The sequence below is a fragment of the Colius striatus genome, chromosome 4 (genome assembly GCF_028858725.1).
Source record: "Colius striatus isolate bColStr4 chromosome 4, bColStr4.1.hap1, whole genome shotgun sequence".
NCBI classification, from domain to species: Eukaryota; Metazoa; Chordata; class Aves; order Coliiformes; family Coliidae; genus Colius; species Colius striatus.
This window is the reverse complement of record NC_084762.1, coordinates 97,486,983-97,512,143: the sequence shown is the minus strand read 5'-3', so window position 1 is coordinate 97,512,143 and position 25,161 is coordinate 97,486,983. Positions and strand designations below refer to the sequence as shown.

The 25,161-nt window shown below is 54.3% G+C and overlaps 2 protein-coding genes across 2 annotated transcripts in view; one reads left to right on the top strand and one right to left on the bottom strand.

The window, feature by feature from the left end:
* The window catches only part of LOC133625384 (leucine-rich repeat-containing protein 14-like), a 31,874-nt gene extending 21,406 nt beyond the window's left edge, over nt 1–10,468 (top strand). Inside the window, 3 exon segments of the mRNA XM_061995909.1 lie at nt 8,019–8,300; nt 8,302–8,417; nt 9,244–10,468. Coding sequence (XP_061851893.1) covers nt 8,019–8,300; nt 8,302–8,417; nt 9,244–9,775 — 930 coding nt within the window. The 3' untranslated portion in view covers nt 9,776–10,468.
* A 625-nt stretch (nt 10,469–11,093) lies between these two features.
* On the bottom strand, nt 11,094–19,484 carry LOC133625383 (UPF0598 protein C8orf82 homolog). Its single transcript, XM_061995907.1, has 2 exons — nt 19,346–19,484; nt 11,094–11,615 (listed from the first exon to the last, which is right to left on the bottom strand). The coding sequence occupies exons 1-2, from the start codon at nt 19,482–19,484 to the stop codon at nt 11,110–11,112; spliced, it is 645 nt and encodes a 214-aa protein (XP_061851891.1). The 3' UTR covers nt 11,094–11,109.
* Nucleotides 19,485–25,161: the final 5,677 nt, after the last annotated feature.

Sequence of the window (25,161 nt, the reverse complement as noted above, 5' to 3'; positions counted from 1 at the left end):
TATTCTATCTTTTTGTCCAAACACCACCACAAAAACACTACTTTTTTTTCCCTCAAATCACCTCCCCAATTTTCCCCTCAGAACTCCACCAAAATCCCACTTTTTCCCCCTTAAAACTCCACCAAACCCCAACATTTCCCTTCAAAACTCACAAAAAGCTCACTTTTCCCCTCAAAACTACACCAAAGCCCAACTTTTTCGTCAGAACCCCACCAAAGCACCACTTTTCCCCTCAACACTCCACAAAAACCCATCTTCCCCTCAGAACCCCATCAAAAACCCACTTTTGCCCTCAAATATCCACCAACCCCCCACTTTTTCACTCCAAACTCCACTAAAACCACACTTGTCATCTGAAAACACCAACAAAACTCCACTTTTCCCCTCAAAGCTCCCCCAAAATCCCACTGGTGCCTCAGAACCCCACCAATCTCCATCTTTTCCAACTCAACAGAACTCCAACGCCCCTCTTTTCTCCTTAAAACTCTACAAAAAACCCTTTTTCTCCTCAGACTCCCACAAAAAACCCACTTTTGCCCTCAAAAGCCCACCAAATCTCCACTTTTTCACTCCAAGGTCCACTAAAACCACACTTTTCCCCTCAACACTCCACCAAATCCCCACTTTTCTTCTCAAACCTCCACTTTTCCACTTAAAACTCCACAAAAAAAATCCATTTTCCCTCTCAGAATCCCATCAAAAATCCACTTTCGCCCTCAAAAACCCATTGAACCTCCAATTTTCACTCCAAGCTCCACCAAAACCCCACTTTTTCCCCTCAACACTCCACCAAAACTTCACTTTCCCCCTCAAAGCTCCTCCTAATTCCCACTTGTTCCTCAGAAGTCCACAAATCCCCCACTTTTGCCCTCAAAACTCTGCCAAAACCCAGTTTTCCTCTCAAGACTACACCACAATCCCACTTTCTCCCCACAACACCATCAAAACCCAATTCTTTCCTCTCAGAATCTCACCAAAACCCCACTTTTGCCCTCAACACTCCACCAGAACCTTACTTTTCCCCTTAAGACCCCACAAAAACTCATTTTCACCTCAGATCCACACCAAAAACCTACTTTTACTCTCAAAAATTCATCAAATCCCCACTTTTTCACTTCAAACTCCACTAAAACCCCTTTTCTTCTCAACACTCCACAAAACCCCCACTTTCGCCCTCAACACTCCACAAAACCCCCACTTTTTCACTCCAAACTCCAGTAAAACCCACTGTTCTTCTCAACACTCCACAAAAAACCCCACTTTTCATCTGAAAACTCCACCAAACCTCCACTTTTCCCCTCAGAACCCCATCAAAAACCCACTTTTGCCCTCAAAACTCCACCGAACCTCCACTTTTCCACTCCAGACTCCACCAAGCCCGCACTTTTCCCCTCAGAACCCCACCAATCTCCACTGTTTCCCCTCAGCAGACAACCAATCCCACTCTATTCTCCTTAAAACTCTACAAAAAACCCATTTTCCCCTCAGAACCCCACCAAAACCCCACTTTTACTCTCAAAAAGCCACCAACCCCCCACTTTTTCACTCCAAGCTCTACCAAAATCCCACTTTTTCCCTCAACACTCCACCAAAACTCCACTTTTCATCTGAAAACTCCACCAAAACTTCATTTATCCCCTCAAAGCTCCTCCAAATTCCCACTTGTTCCTCAGAAGTCCACAAACCCTCCACTTTTGCCCTCAAAACTCTGCCAAAACCCATTTTTACCCTAAGAACCACACCAAAAACTTACCTTTAGACTCAAAAATCTACCAAATCGCCACTTTTTCACTCAGAACTCCACTAAAACCCCTTTTTCCCTCAACACTCCACAAAACCCCCACTTTTTCACTCCAAACTCCAGTAAAACCCACTGTTCTTCTCAACACTCCACAAAAAAACCCCACTTTTCATCTGAAAACTCCACCAAAGCTCCACTTTTTCCCTCAGAACCCCATCAAAAACCCACTTTCGCCCTCAAAACCCCACCGAACCTCCACTTTTCCACTCCAGACTCCACCAAGCCCGCACTTTTCCCCTCAGAACCCCACAAATCTCCACTTTTCCCCCTCAGCAGACCACCAACCCCACTCTTTTCTCCTTAAAGCTCTACAAAAACCTTTATTCCCCTCAGAACCCCACAAAAAACCACTTTTCCCCTCAAAACTCCACCAAACCCCCACTTTTCCCCTCAAAACTCCAGTAAAACCCACTGTTGCCCTCAAAACTCTGCCAAAACCCATTTTTCCCCTCAGAACCGCACCAAAAACTTACCTTTACCCTCAAAAATCCTCCAAATCGCCACTTTTTCACTCACAACTCCACTAAAACCCCTTTTCTTCTCAACACTCCACAAAACCCCCACTTTTCCCCTCAGAGCTCCACTCAAATCCCACTTGTATCTCACAAGTCCACCAAACCCCGACTTTTCCCCTCAACACTCCACCAAAACCCCACTTTTCCCCTCCAAGCTCCTCCCAATTCCCACTTGTTCCTCAGAAATTCACAAAACCCCTCACTTTTCCTCTCAAAACTCCACCTTTCCCCTCAGAACGCCATTAAAAACCCACTTTGCCCCGCCGCCCCTCCCCATCCCCGCCCCCCGCAGCGGGCACCTGGCCGGGCTTCCTCCGCTGCTCCCGGAGAAAAGCCGCTTCCCAGCTCTTCAGCAGGGCCTTGACCTCCCGCTGCCGCTCCATGGCGTGCGGAGCGGGGCCGTTCCCCGGCCTGGGGGGATCCGAGACCTCCCGGAGCCGCGCAGGGACCGCAGCGTCTGGGGCTCAGATCGAACTTCCCGCTGCCGCCGCCCTTCAGCCAATAAGAAGGGAGGAAGCGATGACAGACACGGCGGCAGCCAATGGGCGGGCGAGGATGGCAGGCGGCACCTAGTAACGACGCCGGGCCCGCCTTCCGTGGTGACACTCTCGCTCTGATTGGCGGAGGGGCGGTGCCGGGGTGCAGTGCCAATGCCTGGAAGAGCGGCCGTGAGGGGCCCGGCGGGAGCGGGGCGGCGGGCGGGAGGTGAGCTGAGGGGTCCCCGGGGACTGGGGGGCGTGAGGGCAGCTGAGGGGTCCCCGGGGATTGTGGGGGGTGAGGGCAGCTGAGGGGTCCCCGGGGATTGGGGGGGGTGAGGGCAGCTCAGGGGTCCCCGGGAATTGGGGGCGTGAGGGCAGCTGAGGGGTCCCCGGGGATGGGGGGGGGGGTGAGGGCAGCTGAGGGGAACCCCGGGGATTGGGGGGGGTGAGGGCAGCTGAGGGGGACCCCGGGGATTGGGGGCGTGAGGGCAGCTGAGGGGGACCCCGGGGATTGGGGGGCGTGAGGGCAGCTGAGGGGGACCCCGGGGATTGGGGGGGGGGTGAGGGCAGCTGAGGGGAACCCCGGGGATTGGGGGGGGTGAGGGCAGCTGAGGGGGACCCCGGGGATTGGGGGGGGTGAGGGCAGCTGAGGGGGATCCCAGGGATTGGGGGGGGTGAGGGCAGCTGAGGGGGGCCTCAGGGATTGGGGGGCGTGTGGGCAGCTGAAGGGGACCCCGGAGATTGGGGGGGCGTGAGGACAGCCAAAACTCCACTTTTCATCTGAAAACTCCACCAAAACTGCATTTTTCATCTTAAAACCCCACCAAAACCCCACTTTTCCCCTTAAAACTCCACAAAAACTCATTTTCCTTTCAGTGGACCACCAAACCCTCTCTTTTTCCCTCAGAACCACAAGACACCCCGCTTTTGCCCCAAATATCCACCAAACCCACACCTTACCACTCCAAAGTCCACAAAATCCCACATTTGCCCTTAAAAATACACCAAACCCACACTTTTAATCTAAAAACCCCACCAAAACTCCACTTTTCCCCTCAAAGCTCCTCCAAAATCCCACTTGTTCCTCTTAAGTCCACCAAATCCCCACTTTTCTTCTCAAACCTCCACTTTTCCACTTAAAACTCCACAAAAAAATCCATTTTCCCCCTCAGAATCCCATCAAAAATCCACTTTCGCCCTCAAAAACCCATTGAACCTCCAATTTTCACTCCAAGCTCCACCAAAACCCCACTTTTTCCCTCAACACTCCACCAAAACTTCACTTTCCCCCTCAAAGCTCCTCCTAATTCCCACTTGTTCCTCAGAAGTCCACAAATCCCCCACTTTTGCCCTCAAAACTCTGCCAAAACCCAGTTTTCCTCTCAAGACTACACCACAATCCCACCTTCTCCCCACAACACCATCAAAACCCAATTCTTTCCTCTCAGAATCTCACCAAAACCCCACTTTTGCCCTCAACACTCCACCAGAACCTTACTTTTCCCCTTAAAACCCCACAAAAACTCATTTTCACCTCAGATCCACACCAAAAACCTACTTTTACTCTCAAAAATTCATCAAATCCCCACTTTTTCACTTCAAACTCCACTAAAACCCCTTTTCTTCTCAACACTCCACAAAACCCCCACTTTCGCCCTCAACACTCCACAAAACCCCCACTTTTTCACTCCAAACTCCAGTAAAACCCACTGTTCTTCTCAACACTCCACAAAAAACCCCACTTTTCATCTGAAAACTCCACCAAACCTCCACTTTTCCCCTCAGAACCCCATCAAAAACCCACTTTTGCCCTCAAAACCCCACCGAACCTCCACTTTTCCACTCCAGACTCTACCAAGCCTGCACTTTTCCCCTCAGAACCCCACCAATCTCCACTGTTCCCCCTCAGCAGACCACCAATCCCGCTCTTTTCTCCTTAAAACTCTACAAAAAACCCATTTTCCCCTCAGAACCCCACCAAAACCCCACTTTTACCCTCAAAAACCCACCAATCCCCCACTTTTTCACTCCAAGCTCTACCAAAACCCCCACTTTTCCCCTCAAAGCTCCTCCAAACCCCCACTTGTTCCTCAAAAGTCCACCAAACCCCTACTTTTCCCCTCAACACTCCACCAAAATGCCACTTTTCCCCATCCAAGCTCCTCCAAATTCCCACTTGTTCCTCAGAAGTCCACAAACCCCCCACTTTTCCTCTCAAAACTCCACTTTTCCCCTCAGAACCCCATCAAAAACCCACTTTTACCCTCAAAACCCCACCGAACCTCCACTTTTCCACTCCAGACTCCACCAAACCCCCACTTTTCCCCTCAGAACCCCACAAATCTCCACTTTTCCCCCTCAGCAGACAACCAACCCCACTCTTTTCTCCTGAAAACTCTACAAAAACCTTTATTCCCCTCAGAACCTCACAAAAAACCACTTTTCTCCTCAAACCTCCACCAAACCCCCACTTTTCCCCTCAAAACTCCGGTAAAACCCACTGTTGCCCTCAAAACTCTGCCAAAACCCATTTTTCCCCTCAGAACCACATCAAAAACTTACTTTTACCCTCAAAAATCCTCCAAATCGACACTTTTTCACTCAGAACTCCACTAAAATCCCTTTTCTTCTCAACACTCCACAAAACCCCCCACTTTTCCCCTCAGAGCTCCACCAAAATCCCACTTGTATCTCAGAAGTCCGCCAAACCCCTACTTTTCCCCTCCAAGCTCCTCCAAATTCCCACTTGTTCCTCAGAAATTCACAAAACCCCTCACTTTTCCTCTCAAAACTCCACCTTTCCCCTCAGAACCCCATCAAAAACCCACTTTTGCCCTCAAAACCCCACCGAACCTCCACTTTTCAACTCCAGACTCCACCAAGCCCGCACTTTTCCCCTCAGAACCCCACCAATCTCCACTGTTCCCCCTCACCAGACAACCAACCCCACTCTTTTCTCCTTAAAAGTCCACAAAAACCCATTTTTCCCCTCAGAACCACATCAAAAACCTACTTTTACCCTCAAAAATCGACCAAATCGCCACTTTTTCACTCAGAACTCCACTAAAACCCCTTTTTCCCTCAACACTCCACAAAACCCCCACTTTTTCACTCCAAACTCCAGTAAAACCCACTGTTCTTCTCAACACTCCACAAAAAAACCCCACTTTTCATCTGAAAACTCCACCAAAGCTCCACTTTTTCCCTCAGAACCCCATCAAAAACCCACTTTCGCCCTCAAAACCCCACCGAACCTCCACTTTTCCACTCCAGACTCCACCAAGCCCGCACTTTTCCCCTCAGAACCCCACAAATCTCCACTTTTCCCCCTCAGCAGACCACCAACCCCACTCTTTTCTCCTTAAAGCTCTACAAAAACCTTTATTCCCCTCAGAACCCCACAAAAAACCACTTTTCCCCTCAAAACTCCACCAAACCCCCACTTTTCCCCTCAAAACTCCAGTAAAACCCACTGTTGCCCTCAAAACTCTGCCAAAACCCATTTTTCCCCTCAGAACCGCACCAAAAACTTACCTTTACCCTCAAAAATCCTCCAAATCGCCACTTTTTCACTCACAACTCCACTAAAACCCCTTTTCTTCTCAACACTCCACAAAACCCCCACTTTTCCCCTCAGAGCTCCACTCAAATCCCACTTGTATCTCACAAGTCCACCAAACCCCGACTTTTCCCCTCAACACTCCACCAAAACCCCACTTTTCCCCTCCAAGCTCCTCCCAATTCCCACTTGTTCCTCAGAAATTCACAAAACCCCTCACTTTTCCTCTCAAAACTCCACCTTTCCCCTCAGAACGCCATTAAAAACCCACTTTGCCCCGCCGCCCCTCCCCATCCCCGCCCCCCGCAGCGGGCACCTGGCCGGGCTTCCTCCGCTGCTCCCGGAGAAAAGCCGCTTCCCAGCTCTTCAGCAGGGCCTTGACCTCCCGCTGCCGCTCCATGGCGTGCGGAGCGGGGCCGTTCCCCGGCCTGGGGGGATCCGAGACCTCCCGGAGCCGCGCAGGGACCGCAGCGTCTGGGGCTCAGATCGAACTTCCCGCTGCCGCCGCCCTTCAGCCAATAAGAAGGGAGGAAGCGATGACAGACACGGCGGCAGCCAATGGGCGGGCGAGGATGGCAGGCGGCACCTAGTAACGACGCCGGGCCCGCCTTCCGTGGTGACACTCTCGCTCTGATTGGCGGAGGGGCGGTGCCGGGGTGCAGTGCCAATGCCTGGAAGAGCGGCCGTGAGGGGCCCGGCGGGAGCGGGGCGGCGGGCGGGAGGTGAGCTGAGGGGTCCCCGGGGACTGGGGGGGGGTGAGGGCAGCTGAGGGGTCCCCGGGGATTGGGGGGGGTGAGGGCAGCTCAGGGGTCCCCGGGAATTGGGGGCGTGAGGGCAGCTGAGGGGTATCCCGGGGATTAGGGGGTTGAGGGCAGATGAAGGGGACCCCGGGGATTGGGGGGGGTGAGGGCAGCTGAAGGGGACCCCGGGGATCGAGGGGGGGTGAGGGCAGCTGAGGGGGGTCGAGGGGTGTGAGGGCAGCACAGGGGGTCCAGGGAGGGAAGGGGGGTGTTGGAGATCCTGCTGTAGGCTTCCTTTATGGGGTGCTGGGGTTACCCCTCATTAAGAGGGGTGGGTCATGGGTCCTGCCCTGGAGTTCCCTATTGATGGGGAGCTGGGTTAGGAGTGCTATAGGGTGCCCTATTAATGGGGGATAGGATTAGGAGTGCTATGGAAGGTCCTATTGAGAGAGGGCTGGGTTAGGGGTACCCTATTGATGAGGTGCAGATCTAGGGGTGCTGTGGGGTGCCCTATTGATGGGGGGCTGGATTAGAGGTGCTATAGGATGCCCTATAGATAAAGGGCTGGGTTAGGGGTGCTCTAAGATGCCCTATTGATGGGGTCTGGGTTAGGGGTGCTATAGGATGCCCTATTGATGGGGGCTGGCTTAGGGGTGCTATAGGATGCCCTATTGATGGGGGCTGGCTTAGGGGTGCTATAGGATGCCCTATTGATGGGAGCTGGCTTAGGGGTGCTATAGGATGCCCTATTGATGGGGGCTGGGTTAGGGGTGCTATAGGATGCCCTATTGATGGGGGCTGGGTTAGGGGTGCTATAGGATGCCCTATTGATGGGGGCTGGGTTAGGGTTGCTCTAAGATGCCCTATTGATGGGGGCTGGGTTAGGGTTGCTATAGGATGCCCTATTGATGGGGGCTGGCTTAGGGGTGCCCTATTGCTACGCGCCTATTGCTGCGCGCCGCCCTCCGCTCACCCTGCGCCCCCCTGCGCCTGCTCTGCCGCGACTTCCACGCCGAGGAGCTCTCCGTCTCCACCGTCGTCTCCCTGCTGGACTCCCTGGAGCCTGCTGCCGTCCGCAGAGTTGTTTTACGCTTCAACAACCTGGGGCTGGCGGGGCTGTGCGAAGTGCTGCCTCACCTCGGCCGCTTCCCCGCGCTGCGCAGCCTCAAGCTGCCCTACAGCAACGTGGACGTGCGCCGCACAGCCCCCGGGCACGGACGCCTGCATCCGCTGCTTGGCCGCTCACCTCCGGGCCCTGCCTGCCCTCAAGGAACTCGATTTGTACTCCTCCAGGCTTTCTGAGAGACTCAGGCAGCTCCTGGGGTAAGCTGCCCGCTGGGGGAGGGACTCCAAAACCTTCACACGCTGCAGCGGGAGGGAATGTGTGTGTGTGGGGGGGGGGTGGCATTGGGGCATCACCCACACCCTGTGGGGGCAGATTTAAGAGGGGCTGGAGTCCAACAGTAGCTCTGCACTACCTCAGGGGGTGGTCTCAGGGGGTTTTGGGGAGAGGGTTTGGAAGGTTTGGCATTTGTCCTGTGAGCAAAGATTTAAGAGGGGATGGAGTCCCACAGCAGCTCTGCCTCACCTCAGGGGGCTGGTCTCAGGGGGTTTTGGGGGGAAGGTTTGGCATTTGCCCCATTGGCAAAGATTTAAGAGGGGATGGAGTCCCACAGCAGCTCTGCCTCGGCTCAGGGGAGGCATAAAAGAGGGGTTTGGGATGCCTGAAGATGTTTTGGGCAGCCTCAGGGTGTTTTGGGGTTGGGGTTTGGCACTGGGGAACTGTCTACACCCTGTGGGCAAAGATTTAAGAGGGGATGGAGTCCCACAGCAGCTCTGCCTTGGCTCAGGGGGTTTTAGGGGAGTTGCCCAGTTTGTCACTGTGCAACTGTCTACACTTATGAGGAGATGGAGTCCCAGAGCAGCTCTGCCTCAGCTCAGGGGTCTGGTCTCAGGAGGTTTGGGGATACCTCACGGGGGTTGGGGGAGACTTTGAGGGAGCTGAGGGATTTTGGGGGATCCTGGGGGTGGAATTTGGGCAGCCTCAGGGTTTTAGGGGTCTGTGGCTGGTTTGGGGAGAGCCTCGTGGTGGTTTGGGGGTGCTTTGGGGGTTCCCCACTCACTCTGCCACCCCACCCTGTCCTCCCAGCGAGCTGCAGACTCCCCTGGAGAGTCTGGCGCTGGCCTTCTGCTGCCTGCTCCCCTCCGACCTCATCTTCCTGTCCTCGAGCCTCCACGCGCCCTCCCTGCTCCAACTGGACCTGAGCGGCCACAACCTCACGTCCCCCAGCCTCCTGCAACCCTTGCGGACGCTGCTGGAAGCCGCTTCGTGCTCGCTGCTGCAGCTGGAGCTGCTGGAGTGTCAGCTGGGGGACGCGGAGCTGGAGCTGCTGCTGCCGGCGCTGCGCCGCTGCCGCCGCCTGCGCTGCCTCGGTCTCCTCGGCACCCCCCTGAGCCCGGCGGCGCTGGGCGGCCTGGCCCGGCCCTGCGCGGCCCTGCCCGACCTGCGCCTCGTGGGCTACTCGCAGCCGCCGCGGGGCTCCGGCCACCACACCCCCACGCAGGGGGAGGAGGGTTTCCCGGCGGAGCTGTGCCGGCTGCTGGCGAGCGCGGGTAGAGCAGACGCCGTGTGGGCGACCAGCCTCCAGCGCTACGGAGCCATCGACTACTTCAGCTTGTAGCATCCCCCCCCCCAGGGAGGCTTCACCTCGGGGCGCTCTGCCGGGCTCTGGGCTGTGCCACTCGGTTATGGTGAGTTCATTAAAGCCAACCCCACCTTGCCTGATTAACCCAAGTCCTCCTGGGATGCTTGGCAGGAGGAAGTGGCAGAGCTCAGCGGAGGGGATGGAGCTCTTCTGCTTTTAATGGACCAAGGAGAGAGCTGGCTGCTGTTCTGGCACACAGGGCACTGACCAGAGAATCATTACAGATGGAAAAGCCCTTTGAGCTGCTGGAGTCCAACCCTGACCCCACAGTGCCACAGGCACCACTGAGCCACGGCCCTCAAGCACCTCAGCCCCACGGCTCTGGGACCCCTCCAGGGCTGAGCACTCCCCCAGCTCCCTGGGCAGCCTGGCACAGGGGCTGACACCCCTCTCAGGGAAACAGTTCTGCCTCAGCTCCAGCCTCAACCTCCCCTGGGGCACCCTGAGCCCCTTTCCTCTTGGCCTGTAGCTTTTAACTTGGGAGCAGAGACCGACCCTCTCAGCCACAGCCAGGGAGTCAGAGTGATCAGGTCTCCTCTGAGCCTCCTTCTCTGCAGACTGAACCTTTGCCTCAGGTACCCTCATTTAGCCCAGAGCTTCCCAGTGCATCTTCTCTCCCTGCAGCCCCTCAGTGTCCCTGTGGCAGTGAGTGAGGGGGCCCAGCACTGAGCACAGCCCTAGAGCTGCAGCCCCTCAGTGTCTCTGTGGCAGTGAGTAAGGGGCCAGCACTGAGCACAGCCCTGGAGCTGCAGCCTCCCCAGGGCCCAGCACAGGGGACAATCCCTGCCCTGGGGCTGCTGCCACCCCACTGCTCAGCCCAGCCAGGCTGCCACTGGCCTTCTTGCCCCCTTGGGCACGCTGCTGGCTCCTTGCCCTCGGGCAACCTCAGCCCATGGCCACATCCCTCTCAAGAACCTCCCTTCCCTCTACACACCAGCCAACATCACCACAGTGGCACCCACAGTGTGGCAGCAACACTGTCACCGTGGCAGCACCCGTGGGGACACCCACACTGTGGCAGTAGCACCGTGTCACCCACCACAGCTGCACCAACCTCACCATAGCAGCACCAACCTCTCCACAGCTGCACCCACACTGCTGCAGTGGCACCCATCACCTCTAGGCTCATTTCAATTGCCAGAGACCTTTAATATCACAGTGGGGGACCCACACACAACACCCACATCCCTGGCACCAGCAACGCTCACCTCACCACAGCATCAGCCACACGGTGTGGCTGAACACCAGCTCTGCCTCCTCCTCCTCCTCGCCCGGGGCCATGCAATGCCCCTTCCCACCCCCTCCAAGCCTCACCCCCGCCCCGCGGCCCCGCCGCTCTCCGCCTCCCCCGCCCCTTCCCCTCCCCGCAGCAGCTGCACCAGCTCCCCCGTGAGCCGATACCTCTTCCCCTCCCACCAAAAGTGAGTCGGGGGCTGCTCCGGCCCCTGCTCGTACTCGAAGCGGGACCCCCACTCCAGAGCCAGCGCCGAGCGCACCGGCCCCGCGCCCCCCGCCCGGCCCGGCGCCGGGTGGTACAAGCGCCCGTTCTCCGGCAGCATCACCAGCGCCTCGGGCCGGAACGGCGCGGCCAGCCGCTCCCCGCCGCCGCAGAACGACAGCACGGCGCGGCGGGAGGAGGAGGAGGCTGAGGAGGAGGCGTCCGGGGGCAGGAGGCGGGTGAAGACGATGGGTCTGTGCTCGCAGCGCAGGAGGTTGCGCTCCGCGCCGCAGCGGGACACGAACGGGAATTCGCGCTCGTAGCGGCCGCTGCGGTTCCGCTCCAGCCGCGTGAAGAAGAACGTGAGGAAGGTCACGTCTGCCGGGATGGACCCTCATTAACCCGCGCCTCTCCTTAATTAACAGCCCCCCCTTTTAATTAAGCCGCATCGCCGCTCGGGAACGGCCGCTGCGGGGCTGCGAAGGGAGGGTGAGGAAGAAGAGGAGGAGGAAGGCAACGTCTGCTGGGATAAACCATCATTAACCCCTTCCCACAATTAACTCTGTGTGCTCCTAATTAACCTCCAACCCTCCTAATTAACCTCCAGCCCCCCTAACTAACCCCCAGTGTCCCCATGATTAACCCACTTGGAACAACTGCAGTTCTAAGGGAGGGTGAGGAAGAAGAAAATGAGGAGGAGGAAGGCAACGTCTGCTGGGATAAACCATCATTAACTCCTTCCCTGAATTAACTCCCTGTGCTCCTAATTAACCTCCAATCCCCCTAATTAACCTCCAACCCCCCTAACTAACCCCCAGTCCCCCCATGGTTAACCCCCTCAAAACAACCACTGCGATTCTAAGGGAGGGTGAGGAAGAAGAAGATGAGAAAGGCAACGTCTGCTGGGATAACCCCTTCCCACAATTAACCCCCAGTGCTCTTAATTAACCCCAACCCTCCTAATTTAACCTCCAACCCTCCTAATTAACCTCCAACCCTCAGTCCTCTCATGATTAAAGCTGCTCAGAACAACCACTGCTAAGGGAGTGAGGAAGAGGAAAGTGATACCTGCCAGGATGGACCCTAAGTAACCCCACTAATAAACCCCTAAACATCCTAATTAACTCCCACCCTCCTAATTAACCCCAACCCTCCTAACTAACCCCCAATTCTCCATAATGAACCCTCCCATAGAGGCTGCCGGGGTTCAGCTCCAGGTGAGTGAGGAAGGCAACGTTAATTAACCTCACACCCTCGTTAATTAACCCTCCCCTAATTAACACCGGAGAAAGGGGGGTGTTCCTTAATGGGAAAGCGATTTGAAGGGGCTGAGGGAGGTTTGGGGGAGGAGGAGGGTGAGTAGGGATCAGTGTTACCAAGTGCCTGGGAGCAATTAAGGGCAGGAAGTGGTTAATTAAGGTGGTGATTAATATGCAAATTAGGTTGAGAGGAGGATGTTTTGGCACCTACAAAGGTGATGAAGGGGATGAGAGTATCTTCTCCCCACCCCACAGCCCCCCCAATACAAATGAGACCCCCAAATAAAGATGAGTCTCTAATTAAAGACCCTAATTAAGGCTAAAACGCTACTGAATGGTGATGGGGAGGAGGGATTTTGGGGTGATTTGGTTTTTTGGAGGGGTTCTGAGGAGATTTGGGGGGGTTGGGGGGATTTTGATTGTTTTTGGAGAGAATTGGAGGGGATTTGGGGTTTTTTGGGGGGGATTTGGGGGCTTTTGGGATTTTTGGGGGATTTATTTTGGGGGGACTGGAGAGGATTTGGGAGTTTCTGGGGGGCTTTTGTGTTTTTTGGGGTGATTTGAGGGGATTTGGAGACTTTGGGGATTGTTTGGGGGGATTTGTGTTTTTTGGGGGGAACCGCTTTGGGGGGAACCGCTGCGGTTCCGCTCCAGCCGCGTGAAGAAGAACGTGAGGAAGGTCACGTCTGCCGGGATGGACCCTCATTAACCCGCGCCTCTCCTTAATTAACAGCCCCCCCTTTTAATTAAGCCGCATCGCCGCTCGGGAACGGCCGCTGCGGGGCTGCGAAGGGAGGGTGAGGAAGAAGAGGAGGAGGAAGGCAACGTCTGCTGGGATAAACCATCATTAACTCCTTCCCTGAATTAACTCCCTGTGCTCCTAATTAACCTCCAATCCCCCTAATTAACCTCCAACCCCCCTAACTAACCCCCAGTCCCCCCATGGTTAACCCCCTCAAAACAACCACTGCGATTCTAAGGGAGGGTGAGGAAGAAGAAGATGAGAAAGGCAACGTCTGCTGGGATAACCCCTTCCCACAATTAACCCCCAGTGCTCTTAATTAACCCCAACCCTCCTAATTTAACCTCCAACCCTCCTAATTAACCTCCAACCCTCAGTCCTCTCATGATTAAAGCTGCTCAGAACAACCACTGCTAAGGGAGTGAGGAAGAGGAAGGTGATACCTGCCAGGATGGACCCTAAGTAACTCCACTAATTAACCCCAACCCTCCTAACTAACCCCCAATTCTCCATAATGAACCCTCCCATAGAGGCTGCCGGGGTTCAGCTCCAGGTGAGTGAGGAAGGCAACGTTAATTAACCTCACACCCTCGTTAATTAACCCTCCCCTAATTAACACCGGAGAAAGGGGGGTGTTCCTTAATGGGAAAGCGATTTGAAGGGGCTGAGGGAGGTTTGGGGGACGGGGGGGGGACGGGGGGGAGGGACAGGACACGGGGGGGGGGGGGGGGGAGGGTGAGTAGGGATCAGTGTTACCAAGTGCCTGGGAGCAATTAAGGGCAGGAAGTGGTTAATTAAGGCGGTGATTAATATGCAAATTAGGTTGAGAGGAGGATGTTTTGGCACCTACAAAGGCAATGAAGGGGATGAGAGTATCTTCTCCCCACTCCACAGCCCCCCCAATACAGATGAGACCCCAAATAAAGATGAGTCTCTAATTAAAGACCCTAATTAAGGCTAAAACGCTACTGAATGGTGATGGGGAGGAGGGATTTTGGGGTGATTTGGTTTTTTGGAGGGGTTCTGAGGAGATTTGGGGGGGTTGGGGGGATTTTGATTGCTTTTGGAGAGAGTTGGAGGGGATTTGGGGTTTTTTGGGGGGGATTTGGGGGATTTTGGGATTTTTGGGGGATTTATTTTGGAGGGACTGGAGAGGATTTGGGGGTTTCTGGGGGGCTTTTGTGTTTTTTGGGGTGATTTGAGGGGATTTGGAGACTATGGGGATTGTTTGGGGGGATATTTGGGGGGGTTTGGGTGGATTTTGACATTTTTGGGGGGGTTGGAGAGAATTTGGAGGCTTTTTGGGGGGGATTTGGGAGGTTTTGGGATGCTCTGGGGGGATTTGAGGGGGATTGTTGGGATTTGGGGGCTTTTGAGGTCGGGGGGAGTTGGGGTTTGGTTTTTTGGGAGGATTTGGGAGGCTTATTTGTGGGGGTTTTAGGGTGGGATTTGGGTCTTTGGAAGGGGTCAGAGAGGATCTGGGGGATAATTTTGGGGGGATTTTGTTTTTTGGGGGCATTTTGAGGGGTCATTTTTGAGGGGGAGGATTTGGGGGGGTTTTGGGGGGATCCCAGTACCTTTGAAACAAGTGATGAAGTTCTTCACTTTGGTGTCATCGAGGAAAAGCTGCAGAAAAAAAGGGGAAAAGCCTCAAAATCCCAAAGCAGGTGCAAGGGCCAAATGGGATCTGGCTGGGATCCATCCAGGGGCCATCTGGGATCCATCCAGGGGTCATCCAGGCTCTGCCCTGGGTCCATTTAGAGTCTTTTTGTGGGGGTTTTGTCCAGGATCCGTTTTGTCTCTGGGCTGGGATCCATCCAGGTTGTGTCCTGGGTCCATTTAGAGCCTTTTGGGGAGGGGGGGGTTGTCTGGGATCCATCCAGGCTCTGCCCTGGGTCCATTTAGGGTCTTCTGGGGGGAGGGTTGTCCAGGATCTGTTTTGTCTCTGGGCTGGGATCCATCCAGGTTGTGTCCTGGGTCCATTTAGGGTCTTCTTGCGGGGGTTTTGTCCAGGATCTGTTTTGTCTCTGGGCTGGGATCCATCCACGCTCTGCCCTGGGTCCATTTAGGGTCTTTTTGGGGGGGGTTATCCAGGATCTGTTTTGTCTCTGGGCTGGGATCCATCCAGGCTGTATCCTGGGTCTATTCAGAGCCTTTTGGGGAGGGGGAGGTTGCCCGGGATCCATTTGGGATCCATCCAGCCTCTGCTCTGGGTCCATTTAGGTCTTTTTGGGGGAGACTGTCCAGGATCTGTTTGGGTTCTGTGCTGGGATCCGTTTGGGATCCATCCGGCATCCATCCAGCCTCTGTCCTGGGTCTGTTGAGGTCTTTTTTTGGGGGGTTCTGCCCAGGATCCGTTGGGGATCCTCTCGGATCCTTACAGACACGCCCTTAACATATATCCCTAGAGACATCCCATAACTGTACTGACACTCATACAGACACCCCCTTAACCCTATAGACACCCACATATATCCCTAGAGACATCCCATAACTGTACTGACACTCATACAGACACCCCCTTAACCCTATAGACACCCACATATATCCCTACAGACACCCCCATAACCCTACTGACACTCATACGTACCCCTAGAGACACCCCCTTAACCCTATAGACACCCCCATAGATCCCTATAGGCATCCCCCATAACCATATAGGCACCCACATATATCCCTATAGACACCCCCATAACCCTACTGACACACACACACGTATCCCTATAGACACACACATGACCATACAGACACCCCCATAACTCTGTAGGCACCCACATATATCCCTATAGGCATCCCCGAAGCCTATAGACACCATATATATCCCCCCATAGCCTTCTCATAGCCCCTATAGCCCCCCATAGCCTTCTCATAGTCCCTATAGGCCCTTCATAGCCCCCTATAGCCCCCTCATAGTCCCCCATAGCCTCCTCAGAGCCCCTATAGCCCCTTCATAGCCCCCCATAGCCCCCATAAACCCCTCATAGCTCCCATAGCCCCTCATAGCCCATATAGCCCCCCATAGCCCCCTTATAGCCCATATAGCCCCCCATAGCCCATATAGCCCCTACATAGCCCCTGTAGCCCCCCATAGCCCATATAGCCCCTTCATAGCCCCTATAGCCCCCCATAGCCTCCTTATAGACTATATAGCCCCCCATAGCCTCCTCATATCCCCCTCATAGCCCCCCATAGCCTTCTCATAGTCTGTATAGCTCCTTCATAGCCCCCCATAGCCTCCTCAGAGCCCCTATAGCCCTCATAGCCCCCCATAGCCTCCTCATAGCCCCCATAGTATCTTGATAGCCCCCTTATAGCCCATATAGCCCCCCATAGCCCATATAGCCCCCCGCAGCCCCCCACTGACGGGCTCCAGAGGGAACGAGCAGCACCGGCCAGACGCTTTTTATTCACACGCCGTGGGGAGAGGGGCGGGGGGTGGTGCCTCTGGACCCCTCCCCCCAATCTGGACCCCCCCCATCCTCCCCCCGTCCCCGGCCCACGCGCGGGGAGGGTCCCACAGCCGCGGGGGTGGGGGGGCTCGGGGAGATGCTCGGAGTCGGCTTCATAATAAATAAAAGGCTGAAACGGAAAAAAAAGGGGGAAAGGGGGGGAAAGGGGGGGAAAAAGGGGGAAAAAGAGAGAGGGGAAATACAAAAGCTGAGGGGGGGGAAAGGGTTAAATGGGAACAGAGGAAGTGGGGACCCCCCCACACACCGGTGTCACCCCCCACCCTCCCCCTGTGCCTCCTCCCCCCCCACGCCTGGCAGTGAGCAGAGCTGGGAGGTAGCGCTGGGGGTCCCCCCACCCCAGGACCCCCCCTCACTCTGTGACATCCACCTCGGGGACCCCCTGCGCCTTGGGGACCCCCCCACCTCGGTGACACCCACCTTGAGGACCTCCCCCTGGGGACACCCATCTTGGGGATCCCCCCTCACCCTGGGGACCCTCCCTCCCTACTTTGGGGACACCCCCACCTTAGTGACACCCACTTTGGGGACCCCTCCATCTTAAGGACTCCCACATTGGGGACGCCTCCCTTCACTTTGGGGATCCCTCACCTTAAGGACACCCTCCCAATCCAGGGACCCCCCACCCCCCTTCCACCTTGGGGACATCCCCCTTAACTTTGGGGACCCCTCCCACCTTAAGGACTCCCACTTTGGGGACCCCTCCCCTGGGGACACCCACCACTTTGGGGACCCCCTTCCTTGTGACACCCACCTTGAAGACCCTCCACTTTCGGGACCCCCCCCCCCTTCCCCTCCATGGCTCCCCCAACCCTGAGGAGAAATCAGCATCTGGGTTGATAATTAGGGGCTTCTAATTAATAACTCTCTTTATACATCTCTGGACTCTGATGGGTGTCCTGTCCCACCCCCTCCCCACCCATGGGTGCTCCTGGGGTGCCCCCTCCACTGTGGGTGCCCCCCACCCTCACCGTCCCATGTCACCCGAAGGCACTTGGGGGTGGCTTTGGGGGGCCTGGGGGGCACCTCCCGGTGCCAGGTGGGTGGGGATGGGGGAGATGAGGGCACTGGGGGGTCCAGGAGGGGGTGTTGGGTGCCACTGGGGGTGGGTGGGTGCTGGAGGAGGTGATGGGCACCAAGGTGGGTGCAAGAGGAGCAGGAGGAGATGATGGGTGCCAAGATGGGTCCAGAAAGAACAGGACAAGATGAGGGGGGCACCAAGCTGGGTTGGGCAGGGGGAGGTGATGGGCACCAGAACGGGTCCAGGAGAAGAAAGATGGTGCCAAGATGGGATGGGCAGGAGCAGGAGGAGATGGTGGGCACCAAGATGGGTCAAGCTGGGCAAAGAGATGAGGGGCACCAGGACTGGTTGGTCAGAACCAGAAGGAGATTGAGGGTGCCAAGGTGCATCCAGGAGAAGCAAGAGGTGATGGGGGCCAAGATGAGCTGGGCAGGAGGAGATGAGGGGCACCAAAAATAGGTCCAGGAGGACCAGAAAGTGATGGGTGCCAAGTTGGGTTGGGCAGGACCAGGAAGAGATGGTGGGCACCAAGATGGGTCAAGCTGGGCCAAGAAGAGATGAGGGACACCAGGAGTGGTTGGTCAGCACAGGAAGGAGATTGTGGGTGCCAAGGTGGGTCCAAGAGGACCAGAAGATGATGGGTGCCAAGATGGGCTGAGCAGGAGATGAGGGGCACCAAGATGGGTTGGGCAGGAGATGATGGGCACCAAAATGGGTCCAGGAGGACCAGGAGGAGATGATGGGTGCAAAGGTGGGTCAGGTAGAGCCAAGAAGAGATGAAAGGTGCCAAGGTGGGTTGGTCAGGACCAGGAGGAGATGATGGGCACCAAAGATGTGTCCAGCAGGGCCAAGCAGATGTGAGGGGCATTGAGATGGTTCCAGGAGAAGTGGAAGGCATCATGAGTGGCAAAACATTCCCAGCAGGACCAGAAGGACAGGACAGATGCCAAGATGTGTCTGGCAGGACCGAGCAGAGATGGCAGGATACCAAGATGAGTTGGGAAAGACCAGGAGGAGACAATGGGCACCGAGTCCAGCAGGGCCAAGCAGAGATGACAGGATGCCAAGATGGGTTGGTCAGGAGCAGGAGGAGGTGATGGGCACCAAATGGTTTGGTCAGGAGCAGGAAGAGGTGATGGGCACCAAGATGGGTCCAGTAGGAGGTGATGGGCACCAAGATGAGTCAGTCAGGAGGAGGTGATGGGCACCAAGATGGGTCCATCAGGAGCAGGAGGAGGTGATGGGCACCAAATGGTTTGGTCAGGAGCAGGAAGAGGTGATGGGCACCAAGATGGGTCCAGTAGGAGGTGATGGGCACCAAGATGAGTCAGTCAGGAGGAGGTGATGGGCACCAAGATGGGTCCATCAGGAGCAGGAGGAGGTGATGGGTACGAAGATGAGTCAGTTGGGAGCAGGAGGAGCTGATGGGCGGACCTTGCCACTGAAGAGCAAAGAGTGAAGAACGAGGAGGCCCGAGGAAGCTGACATGGGGAAGTCAGACGACATGAGACATACACAGAGGCTGGAGCAGCTCTGCCTGGGACATGCTGCCATTGTCCTGAGAAGTAACTGCCTCCAAAGTCCAGGCTCTACACAAAAACCCTCTCTGTAACTCCTACCCTTGTCCCCTCCTCCCAGCCCCAACACAGCATTATCCCGGTACTTAATTTGCAAAGAATCACAGATCCGATTCCAAAAGTTGGCGGGTGCCACTGTGATGCGCTGCTCCTGAGCTTCAGTACCCCACTGTGTCCACATGACAGCAGCACTGACACACTCTGCTTGCCCCTTGTATTCTTATTCAGAGCACAGCCTCAGTCTCTGGAAACAGAGCAAAACAAGTGACTCAGATGCAAAACCTAATCACTCGGCAGCCAAAGCCCCAGCACCTCACTAGGCAGCCAAAGTCCCAACACCTCGTCACTCGGCAGCCAAAGTCCCAACACCTCGTCACTCGGCAGCCAAAGCCCCGACACCTCACTCGGCAGCCAAAGCCCCGACACCTCACTCGGCAGCCAAAGCCCCAGCACCTCACTCGGCAGCCAAAGCCCCAACTCCCACGTATCAAAAGCAAACTGACATGCACTCAGTGCTCCTCCACCTGCCCTTGACTCTACATCCCCACGCAGAGTGGCTCTAAGGTAAACACACACATATAAACACCAACACCATACAGAACACAGACAACACAACACAGAAGTGAGGAGACTCGGTCACAGGATGCCGGGACTGGAGATGCCCTAAAGGCAAGGCCTGTGGGGCTGTGACAAAGAAGCGAGGCTCCACGGCAGCCACACAAAGAGGCTAAGGGAACAGCCCAGGATCAGGACTGGGATGATGGATGTGCAAGAAGCCTGACTGTGAGTCCCAGAGAATGTAGCAATGAAGGGAATGAGACCAAATCTCAGAACAGGGATGCCTACTGAGAAGAGCTGCTGACGCAGCCTGGAACGCTGCACCGTGGAAAACGACCGACAAAGAATTTCAAGATCTAAAGATGATCCACAGTTTAAGCTTCTTATGCAAGAAAAGTGGCACTGATGGGCACCAGAACAAGGAGGTTTGTTCTTTGAGACCTCAAGGAAAGTGGCTATGTGCCGTGTGCCTCAACTGCAAAAATCCCCTCACCATTCCAGTCCCCACACTATGTCCCCTCACCATCCCTGTGCCCACACTGTGTGCCGTCACCATCCATGTGCTCACACCTTGTCCCACACTATCCTTGTGCCCACAGCGTGTTCCCTCATTGTTCCTGTGCCCACACCATGTCCCCTCACCATCCCTGTGCCCACACTGTTTCCCCCCACCATCCCTGTGCCCCCACACCGTGTGCCCTCACCATCCCTGTGCCCACACCGTGTCCCTCACCATCCCTGTGCCAACACACCGTGTCCCACACCATCCCTGTGCCCACACCGTGTCCCTCACCATCCCTGTGCCCACACCGTGTCCCACACCATCCCTGTGCCCACACCGTGTCCCCTCATTGTCCCTGTGCCCACACCATGTCCCACACCATCCCTGTGCCCACACTGTGTCCCCTCACCATCCCTGTGCCAACACACCATGTCCCCTCACCATCCCTGTGCCCACACCGTGTCCCCCCACTATCCCTATGACCACACCGTGTCCCCCCACCATCCCTGTGCCCACATCATGTCCCCTGATTGTCCCTGTGCCCACACTGTGTCCCAAACCATCCCTGTGCCCACACCGTGTCCCCTGAGCATCCCTGTGCCAACACCATGTCCCACACCATCCCTGTGCCCACACGGTGTCCCACAACATCCTTATGCCCACAGGGTGTCCCCTCATTGTCCCTGGGGCCACACCATGTCCCCTCATCATCCCTGTGCCCGCACCATGTCCCACACCATCCCTGTGCCCACTCAGTGTCCCACACCATCCCTATTCCCAGACCATGTCCCCTCATTGTCACTGTGCCCACACCATATCCCACACCATCCCTGTGCCCCCACTGTATCCCCCCACCATCCCTGTGCCCCCACACCATGTCCCCTCACCATCCCTGTGCCCACACTGTATCCCCCCACCATCCCTGTGCCCCCACACCATGTCCCCTCACCATCCCTTTGCCCATACCGTGTCCCACACCATCCCTGTGCCCACACCGTGTCCCCTCACCGTCCCTGTGCCCACACCGTGTCCCCTCACCATCCCTGTGACCACACCGTGTCCCCTCATTGTCACTGTGCCCACACCATGTCCCACACCATCCCTGTGGCCACACTGTGTCCCCCCACACCATATCCCCTCACCATCCTTGTGCCCACACCGTGTCCCCTCATTGTCCCTGTGCCCACATCGTGTCCCTCACCATCCCTGTGCCCACACCATGTCCCACACCATCCCTGTGCCCACATCATGCCCTCACCATCCCTATGCACACACAATATCCCACACCATCCCTGTGCCCACACCGTGTCCCCCCACCATCCCTGTGCCCACACTGTGTCCCCTCATTGTCCCTGTGCCCACACCATGTCCCACATGCCTGTGCCCACACCATGTCCCACATGCCTGTGCCCACAGCATGTCCCACACCATCCCCATGCCCACACCGCATCCCCTCACTATTCCAGCGCCCACACCGTGCCCCACACCATCCCTGTGCCCACACCATGTCCCGTCATTGTCCCTGTGCCCACACCATGTCCCCTCACCATCCCTGTGCCCACACCATGTCCCCTCATTGTCCCTGTGCCCACACCATGTCCCCTCACCATCCCTGTGCCCACATCATGTCCCCTCATTGTCCCTGTGCCCACACCATGTCCCCTCACCTTCCCTATACCCACACTGTGCCCCACACCATCCCTGTGCCCACACCATGTCCCCTCACCATCCCTGTGCCCACACCATCCCTGTGCCCCCTAACCACCCCCTTGTCCCCTCACCACCCCCATGTCCCCTCACCAACCCCTTGTCCCCTCACCACCCCCTTCTCCCCTCACCATCCCCATGTCCCCTCACCTTCCCCTTCTCCCCTCACCACCCCCATGTCCCCTAACCCCGCGTGTCCCCTCAGCAACCGTTTCTCCCCTCACCACCCCCTTCTCCCCTTACCATCCCCTTCTCCCCTCACCACCCCCGTGTCCCCTCACCAGCCGCATGTTCCCTCACCCCCCCTTGTCCCATCACCTCCCCCGTGTCCCCTCACCCCCTCGTGTACCCTCACCATCCCTGTGCCCACACCATGTCCCCTCACAATCCCTCTGCCCACACTGTGCCCCTCACCATCCTTGTGCCCACACCGTGCCCCACACAATCCCTGTGCCCACACCGTTTCCCCTCATTGTCCCTGTGCCCACACCGTGCCCTCACCATCACTGTGCCCACAGAGTGTCCCACACCATCATTATGCCCACACTATGTTCCCTCACCATCCCTGTGCCCAAACTGTGTCCCCACACCGTCCCTGTTCCGACACCATGTCCCCTCATTGTCCCTGTGCCCACACCATGTCCCCTCATCATCCCCCTTCTTCCCTCACCACGCCCTTGTCCCTTCACCAGCCCCGTGTCTCCTCACCAGCCCCGTGTCCCCTCACCCCCCCCATGTCCCCTCACCTGCCCAATGTCCCCTCACCATCCCCGTCTCCCCTCACCATGCCCTTATCCCCTCACCAGCCCCATGTCCCCTCACCAACTCCTGTTGGCACAAATTCTGTATGTCTATATATGTGCACACTATAAAATCAATCAAGTCTTCCAACTATCAGTCAAATCCTTTCAGTTTCAGAAAACTCCCTGTAATAAATTCAGAAGAATACTCCAATTCTCTGGAAAGAATTGTTTATCTTTATACTGTGTGCACAAATTACATTTTACCAAGCCATTCAATAATCAGACAAATTCTTCAACTTTCTGATTTATACCAGCATTAAATTCAGAAGACTAGTCTAGTTATCAGGCACAAAATCTGTATGTGTAAATCTCTGCACACTGTAAAATAAATCAAGTCTTCCAACTATCAGTCAAATCCATTCAGTTTCAGAAAGCTACCTGTCATAAATTCAGAAGAATACTCCAATTCTCAGACAATAATTCTCTATCTTTATACTCTGTGCACAAAGTACATTCAACCAAACCCTCAAATTATCAGCCAAATTCTCTAACTTTCAGATTTCCACCAGCATTAAATTCAGAGGAGTAGTCTAGTTATCAAGCACAAATTCTATATGTGTAAATCTCTGCACACTGTAAAATCAATCAAGTCTTCCAATTATCAGTCAAATCCTTTCAGTTTCAGAAAACTCCCTGTAATAAATTCAGAAGAATGCTCCAATTCTCAGGAAAGAATTGTTTATCTTTATACTCTGTGCACAAATTACATTTTACCAAGCCATCCAATTATCAGACAAAATTCTTCAACTTTCAGATATATACCAGCATTAAATTCAGAGCAGTAGTGTAGTTATCAGGCACAAATTCTGTATGTCTATATATGTGTACACTATAAAATCAATCAAGTCTTCCAATTATCAGTCAAATCATTTCACTTTCAGAAACTTACCTGTCATAAATTCAGAAGAATACTCCAATTCTCTAGAAAGAATTCTATCTATTTCTACTGTGTACACAGACTATTTTCCACCAAGACCTCGAATTATCAGCCAAATTCTGCAAATTTAAGATGTATACAAGCATTAAATTCAGAAGAGTAGTCTAGTTATCAGGCAAAAATTCTTTATGTGTAAATCTCAGCACACTATAAAATGAATCAAAGCTTCCAATTATCAGTCAAATCCTTTCAGTTTCAGAAAGCTACCTGTCATAAATTCAGAAGAATACTCCAATTCTCTGAAAACAATTCTGTATCTTTTATACTGTGTGCACAAAATACATTCCACCAAGTCCTCAAGTTATCAGCCAAAATTCTTTAACTTTCAGATATATACCAGCATTACATTCAGAGGAGTAGTCTAGTTATCAAGCACAAATTCTGTATGTGTAAATTTGTGTACACTGTAAAATCAATCAAGTCTTCCAATTATCAGTCAATCCCTTCAGTTTCAGAAAGCTACCTGTCATAAATTCAGAAGAATACTCCAATTCTCTGGAAAGAATTCTCTATCTTTTATACTGTGTGCACAAAGTACATTCCACCAAGCCTTCCAATTCTCAGCCAAATCCTGTGACTTTCAGATATATACCAGCATTAAATTCACAAAAGTAGTCTAGTTATCACGTACAAATTCCGTATGTTTTATTGTGTGCACACTGTAAAACCAATCAAGTCTTCCAATTATCAGTCAAATCCTATCACTTTAAGAAAGCTACCTGTCATAAATTCAGAAGAATACTCCAAGCCTTGGACGAGAATTCCGTATTTTTATACTGTGTGCACAAATTATATTCCACCAAGCTCTCCAATTCTCAGAAAATTCTATAACTTTGAGATATATACCAGCATTAAATTCAGAGGAGTACTCTAGTTATCAGGCACAAATTCTGTATGTTGTATTGTGTACACACAGTAAATTCAAACATGTCCTCGAATTATCAGTCAAATCCTTTCCGTTTCAGAAAGCTACCTGTCATAAATTCAGAAGAATACTGTAATTCTCTGGAATGAATTCTATATCTTTATACTATGTGCACAAAGCACAGTCCACCAAGACCTCCAATAATCAAAAAATTCTTTAACTTTCAGATACATACCAGCATTAAATTCAGAGGAGTAGTCTACTTATCAGGCACAAATTCTGTATGTCTAAATCTCTGCACACTGTAAAATCAATCAAGTCTTCCAATTATCAGTCATATCCTTTCAGTTTCATAACGCTACCTGTCATAAATTCAGAAGAATACTGTAATTCTCTGGAATGAATTCTATATCTTTATACTATGTGCACAAAGCACAGTCCACCAAGACATCCAATAATCAAAAAATTCTTTAACTTTCAGATATA